The sequence below is a fragment of the Belonocnema kinseyi genome, chromosome 4, assembly GCF_010883055.1.
Source record: "Belonocnema kinseyi isolate 2016_QV_RU_SX_M_011 chromosome 4, B_treatae_v1, whole genome shotgun sequence".
NCBI lineage: Eukaryota > Metazoa > Arthropoda > Insecta > Hymenoptera > Cynipidae > Belonocnema > Belonocnema kinseyi.
The window spans coordinates 850,090-858,010 of NC_046660.1; the positions used below are offsets into that span (position 1 = coordinate 850,090).

General features: G+C 25.4%; 1 protein-coding gene across 3 annotated transcripts in view; it reads right to left on the reverse strand.

The window, feature by feature from the left end:
• LOC117171671 (myosin heavy chain, non-muscle) overlaps positions 1-7,921 on the reverse strand; it is a 180,284-nt gene that overhangs the window by 26,947 nt on the left and 145,416 nt on the right. For all 3 annotated transcript variants that reach the window (XM_033359183.1, XM_033359184.1, XM_033359182.1), the window contains 2 exons: positions 2,891-2,983; positions 2,610-2,772 (listed from right to left, as the gene is read on the reverse strand). In XM_033359183.1, the coding sequence (XP_033215074.1) occupies positions 2,610-2,772; positions 2,891-2,983 (256 nt within the window). The remainder of the gene's footprint in view (positions 1-2,609; positions 2,773-2,890; positions 2,984-7,921) is intronic.

Genomic DNA, 7,921 nt, shown 5'->3' on the forward strand with positions numbered 1-7,921 from the left:
TGATCACGAATCTGGACTCAGATTTTGAAAATTCAAAATGGCAGGTCCAATATGGCGGCTAAAATTTGGCATACTTTTTTATTTTTTCTAAAAATTGGTATATGGGGGGTTTTTGGGATCATGGATCACGAATTTGAGATTTAGAAAATTCAGAATGGCGGGTCCAATATGGCGACTTAAATTAGGAATATTTTTGGATTTTTTTTGGAATTGGTATACAGGGGTTTTTTGGAGTCGCTAATCACGAATTCGAACTCAGATTTTTAAAATTCAAAATGGCGGATCCAATATGGCGGCCAAAATTTGAAATTTTTTTATTTTGAAAATTAGTGTACAGGGGTTATTGGCATCTCTGATCACGAATCTGAACTTTTATTTTGGACATTCAAAATGGCGGGCCAAAATTCAAAATATTTCTAAATTGTTTTTTGAAAGTTGGCACAGACAGGGTGTCGCTGATCTTGAATCTCTATTTAAAATGACAAACATTTAGAATATTAAGGTTTGAAAAAATATACACCTACTCACCTAAAACATTTTACCAATTTTCTGAATTTTCAAAATCTAAATTCAGATTCGTGATCAGGGACTCCAAAAATCCTTGTACGCTAATTTAAAAAAAAAAATTCAGAAAACGTTATTATTTTGACCGCCATATTGGATCCGTCATTTTGGATTTTCAAAGTCTGATTTTTGGTTAAAAAAAAAATAAATATTCCATTTTTGATTCAAAACTTATCTAACTTTTTTTTTAAAATTGTTTTAACTGAAAATTTAACTATTCCATTTTTCATTTCAAATTTTTTTTTCTGAAATTAACGTATTTTGTTGAAAATCGTATTTTATGGAAACCAAAATTCAACTGCTTGGTCAAAACCTGACGCATTTTATTAATCATTTGTCTTTTCTGGTAAAAAAAAATAAATTATTCGAATAAAAATTGATGTCTTTTGTTGAAAATTCGTACTTTCCAGTAAAAAATTAATCTTCTTGGTTTGGAAAATTCAACTATTTTGTAGAAAATATATGCCTTTTGTTAACAATTTTGTTAACAATTTGGTAAAAAATTCAAATTTTTAATTTTTACTGAAAATTATTATTTTTTTAAATAGAAAACAACTATCCCATTTTTGATTGAAAGCTTATCTAACTTATCTAATTTTTATAAAATTGTTTTGACTGAAAATTAAACTATTCCATTTTTTAATTAAAAATTAAACTTTTTTATATTAAACTATTTTGTTGAAAAACGTATTTTTTTGTAAAAAATTCAACTGCTGAAACCCGTGTCTTTTTTTTATAAGATGCAACTGTTTTGTATAAAATTCGTTTACTTTTTATTGAAAATAATATATTTTTTTAAATAAAAAATAAAGAATCCATTCTTCATTGAAAACTTATCTAACTGTTCTCATTTTTTTATTTAAAAACTAAAAAAAAATTTATTTAAAAATTAAACTTTTAAAAAAAAATTAAACTATGTTGTTGAAAGTCGTATTTTTCTGTAAAAATTCAACTGTTTGGTTAAATACTGATGAATTCTGGTGAAAATCGTGTTTTTTGTTGTAAAAAATGCAACTGTTTTGTAGAAAAGTCGTTTACTTTTTATTGAAAATGATTCTTTTTTTAATAAAAAATAACTATTCCATTTTTTTATGAACATTCGTACTTTCAGGTTAAAAATTCAACATTTTCTAGAGAATTTATTTGTTTGGCTTGGAAATTCAACAATTTGGTAAAAAAAATTCAACTGTTTGGTAGTAAAGTCCTTTAATTTGTATTGAAAATGATTTTTTTTTAAATAACTTTCATTTTTGATTAAAAACTCATCTAACTTATCTAACTTTAAAAAAAATTGTTTTAACAGAAAATTTAATTATTCCATTTTTTATTTAAAAATTAAAAGTTTTTTTTTTTTGAAAATTCAACTACTTCTTTGAAATTTTATATAATTTGTTGAAAATCGTCTTTTTTGTTGGAAACTTCAACTTTTTGGTTAAAAACAGATGTATTTTGTTAAAAATCGTCTTTCTTGGTAAAAAAAATTCAACGTTTTGATTAAAAACTTTGGTATTTTTCTAAAAGTTCATATTTTCCGGTAGATAATTATTCTTTTTGGTTCAAAATTCAACTATTTGTAATTTGTAATTTATTTATTGAGTTTTCGGTTGGAAAATGAAAGTCTTTTGTTAACTATTCGTCTTTTTTGTTAACTATTCGTCTTTTTTGTTAAGAAAAATCAATTTCTTCTGTTACAAGAAACAACTGTATGATATATATATATATTTTTTTGTTGTTGTTTTTTTTTGGTAACTATTAGTATTTTCAGTTTGAAAATTCAACTTTTTTTGTAGAGAATGTATCTCTTTGGCTTGGAAATTCAACTGTTTTGTACAAAATTCATTTACTTTTGATTGAAAATTAATTTTTTCCAATGGAAATTTAATTATTAAATTAACCAATTAATGACATTTAATTTTGTTTTTTCGAGGAAAAGTAAAGAAATAGTGCCATTAGCGGAAAATTGTGGGAAAATAGTGTCATTTGGGGGCTCTGAAGCCTGAAAATATAAACAGATAATATTTAATTTTCATAAAAATTTAATTTACTCTTTTGCTCTGGAGATGCTCCTGCCAGCAACTGGTAAAATATGTGGAAAGTTCTTTCATCCTTGGCCTGTCGAATAGCCCTCGACTTTTCGAGAAGATATGTCTCGATATTTGCTCCGGCAATATAACCAGAAGCATCAAAATTAATCCTAATGAATTTTCCCTGTAAGAAAAAAAAGTTAGAAAAAAACAACCAAAAAAAAAAAAAAAAAAAATCAAAAATTGCCGTGAAAACAAAAATTGATCAGTGTGAAAATTGAATCAATAAAAATATTTCTTACAAATCGTGACGAGTTGTCATTCTTGACAGTCTTCGCATTTCCAAAAGCTTCCAGAATAGGATTGGCTTGCAAAAGCTGTTGTTCAAGTTCACCCTGCGACGGAAAACGAGATAATTACAAAAGAGTTTTAACATTATTTTTAATATGTTAGTAAATTAAAAAAAAAAATCGTTTGTAAATGATGACGATGATATTTTCTAAATACAATTAAGATTAAACAATAAATTATTAAACTTCTAGAAATTCATTTTACAAGGAGAGAGACTTTAAGATAATATTTACGATCAATTTATTAGAAACAGGTGACTATTTCATTGATAATTTCAATGATTTATTCATGAGGTTAACTATAGATTCAAATAACCATATCAAGCAACTACAGATGTTTCTTTATCTATTGCGCGTATCTTTAATTCATGCAAAATTCAGATCATTTTTGTAATACGTCTTCAATTGCAATTCTATAACCAATATTTACTAATTTACGGCTTGGTAGAAATTACTTCAACTCAAAGGTGTTCACCAAAAAGTTTTTTTTTCTTCATTTAGTATCCGAAACATTGGATAATCATTAATTAAGAGGAACAAAATTATTTTTTTTCACATACATAAATATTTATAATTAATGATTATCCACTGTAGATTGCTCCAAGTCTTATTATTCATATCTGTCTATGATTAAAAAAAAAGATTTGCAGACTAAATATATAATAATTTTTAACTTTCATAAAAATCTCTAATAATAAAATTAGTTATTGATTGATAAGTTAATAATTATTGACTTTATTAGTTTTTCATTTAATTATAATCACATGATTCAATATTTTTTAAATCAAATTTCCCTGAAAATCATTTTTTAATCATGGAAATAAAAAATAATATTTTTCAAGAACAGTGGATAAACATTAATCAAAAAAATTAATGTATGAAAAGTAATCAACTTAATAAATAGTGAAGACACTAAACGTGTTGATAAATTAAAATTTATTATTTTTCTTATATTTGATTATCCACTGTAGGTTGGAAATCTTTTCTTCGAATTTCCATGCATATCGTCCCCTAATTTGTTCAAACCCGCAAAAAAATAAATACTTTTTTTCTGCTATTCCCCATAAGAAAAAATACGTTTTTGTAAACTTTATTTAGAATCGCCAAAATTAGGCGAATTGAGTCGAAACTAAACATTTCTCTTCACAACGAGCTATAAAATAAAAAGGAATAATTATATTTCAAATATCACCCCCACACGCCTGTTTTATAGGGTCCAAAAAAAAACGTAAGTGAAAAATTGAATTTTTCACATTTTCTGCGCTAATTATAATTTTTTTTGCAGTTTTTTAAATACAAATTGTTTCTAATGCCTTTTCCGAATTTTTTCAACTTATTTGAAACTTTTTATTTAAGGAAAAGTAATAATCAACTAAATTTAACAGAAATAATTAATCAAAACATTTATTATTATTCATAACAATGTTCTCTTAGAATAATGCTAGAAAGTTGCAGTTTTTTTTCTCAAAATTTCCACTATTTGTCCGCTTTTCAATTAGAATGTTGTCACAATTAATTCAAGTTGAAAAACTTAATTGTTTAAACAATTTATTATTGTTAATAAAATAATTTTCGATTAACGTTAGAAAATTTTCTGTGTTTTTCTGGAATTTCCAACTTTTAGTTCACTTTTCCCTTAGTCAGTTAATAATGAATATAAGTTAACAACCATAATTGTTTAAACAGTTTATTACTGTTTATTACTATTTTCATTTAGATAATTGCTAGAACTTGCTTTTTTTTTGTTGAAACCTTTACCTTTGCTTTGGCAAAGTTACTGAGAGGCTTTTTGTTTAAATTATTAATAATATTAATTAACAATTATGTTTGATAACATGCATTAATTATTATTATTATGTTTAAAGCATTAATTTTTTTTAATTTGAATTAATTATTACCGTATTCGAATTAAAAAGTTGCACAAAAATTTTTAAATTTGGAAAAAGCCGCGACTTTCTACTTCTATTCTGAGAGAAAATTGCTATTAAAAATAATAAATTGTTTTAAAAATGTAGTTGAACTTGTAATTACCCCTTGGAGGTAATAATTATGAATTGGAAAAAATTTTAATTAAAAAAAAAAAACGCAAAAAAAATCATACTTAGCACCAAAAACTCGCAAACCCCGATGTTTCATTTAGAGGATACCTCCCTACAATGGATAATCAATGATCAGAAATATTAATCTATGTAAAAAAATTAATTTAATATAATGAATATTTAAAACACCATACATATTACAAATATTAAAATTATTTTTTCTTTTATTTGTATTTTTAATTTATGATTATCCACTGTAGGTTTCATCTATGGGATTTTTTGGGACCGTATAAAACAGATTTATGGGGGTGATATTACAAAAGTAATTACTGATTCGCACTCTATAACTAATTATAAATAAAATATACAAAAACGTATTTTTTCTTATTTCGCTTTGTTTTCAATAAAACGTGGAAATTTCGATTTTTTAAATTTAAAAATTGCTTTTTTAAAATCTGCTCGAGTAGATACTTGATTTTTTGTATTGGAAAATAGTCGGAAAGCATTCAGACAGAAAAATTAAGAAACACATTCATGGTGTTTCGCACCTTTGGATTGAAGTAGGGGAAAACTCCCGCACAGTAGATAATCACAAATTAAAAATATTATTGTATGCAAAATAATTATTCTATTTGATGAATAATTAAGACAATATGCGTGTTAATAAATTTAAAAATGATTATTTTTCTTTCATTTGTGCTCTTAATTAATGATTATTCACTGTAGGGAGGGTCCCCTGAATTCGACCAGATTTGTTTAATTATAAATGTAAAAAAAAACTCTTATAATTAAATATTAATAATTATGACATGTGTTATAAAAAAAATGATCAAGTATTGAAATGCATTAGAGATATCGATTATTAGTAGATGTCTATGACTGGTACTTGGTGACAGAATTTCTAACTAAAAGACATTCAATACGATTATCTCGGGGTAACGAAACACTTGACTTGAGAAAAAGGAATATTTATAGAAAATATATTTAACTGAAATTCACAATAAACAAAAATAAACGATAAAAGAAATTTTTTTTTAATTACTGAAATAAATTCTTAGCAATAAAATAACAAATTATTTTTAAACTGTAAGTACGCTAATGTCCACCATCGAATTATAAGGGAGGTTTCCCCTACTTTTTTACATTCTGATTTCCCTCTAAAAGCTCGGTCCTCAGATTTTATTTAATAAATAACTTGTATTTGATGTCGGACAACAGCGAAAAAAAGTTTCATTCCAATACCCCTTTCAAAAGACTATAATTTTAAATAATTTTTATTAAATTACCAAAATTTATTAAAATTAAAAAAATTTTTATTTTTTCTACACGCTCAGTTCTCAAAATTTTATTTCTTAAATATCTTGTATTTGATGTCGGATTTGTGATGAAAAACAAGAACTGAGATTTTAGAGGAAAATAAACATTTTTAAATTAAATATAATTTTTTTTAATATAATAAATTTATATAAATGACAGTCTTCCGGTAGGGATATCGAGATGAAACTTTTTTTTAGGTCTAAAATCAAGTAGAAGTAATTTGTGAAATAAAATCTAAAAACCCAGAAACTAGAATTTAAAAAAATAATAAACAGCAATATCGTGATTACCGTCCAAAATAATTTATTACCTATTTTATAGCTAAAAAAATTATTTCAGTAAATTAAAAAATAAATTATCTCTTTCATGAACGTTGCAAACTTCAGTTACATTACAGTTTTGTGATTTCATTCAAAATTAGGATGGAAATAAAAAGAGGTGAGGTTTAATACAGAACAATTTTCAAAAATAAAAAGGTGCAAATTAAAAGAATCTGGTATACTTTCGAAAATTTCACCTCACCAAATTGACTTGATACTTGGTCTTCAGGGTTTCCTTTGCATCGCAATTAAAAGATTGAAAAAGATCTTTGGGACAGATTAATAGAAATTTATTAACATTTTTGTTGAACAATTTTTTTTTAATTTTTAAAAATATTGATCCTAGATAAAAATGTTCTCCCTCAAAATTGCACGTCTCCTCGAAACACATATTTTTTGTCTTTACACTCTCCTATCAAAATTAATACTTTTCAAGCAAAATAACAAGAATTAATGCTTCACAAAGTTTAATGCATTTTTAAAATGAAAAATCTGAAAATTGATCTTTCTCAATTTTCTCAATACAAAAATGTATTTAATTATATAAAGTATTGATCTTAAAGTGTCGATTTTTAAAATTAATTGATATTTCGAAAAACTGACTTGTTTTTTCTCTCCGATAGGATCATATAAGATAGTATTAGATACAACAGAATAGGATCGGATAAGATTGGATGACATAGGATCATGCCAGATAGGATCAGAAAGTTTAGGATAGGATTAGACAAAATAGGATCGGATTACATAAGATAAGTTCGGATTATATAAGATAACGATTGAATTAAATTAAAATGGATGATATAGGATCAGGCCAGATTGAATAGGATAGTATCGGATAGGATAGGACAAGATAGGATAGGACAAGATAGTATAGGAACGGATTGAATAAAATAGGATCTGATTTGATAAGATAGGATCGGATAAGATAGGATCGGATTAAACTAAAATGGATAATATAAGATCAGGCCAGATAGAATAATATAGTATTGGATAGGACAGGATCGGATAAGATTGTCTAGTATCGGATTGGACAAGATAGGATAGGATCGAATTAGACAAGATAGAATTGGATTAAATTAGAATGGAAAATATAGGATCAGGTCAGATAGAATAATATAGTATTGGATAGGACAGGATCGGATAAGATTGTCTAGTATCGGATTGGACAAGATAGGATAGGATCGAATTAGACAAGATAGAATTGAATTAAATTAGAATGGAAAATATAGGATCAGGCCAGATAGAATAAGATAGTATTGGATAGGACAGGATCGGATAAGATTGTCTAGTATCGGATTGGACAAGAT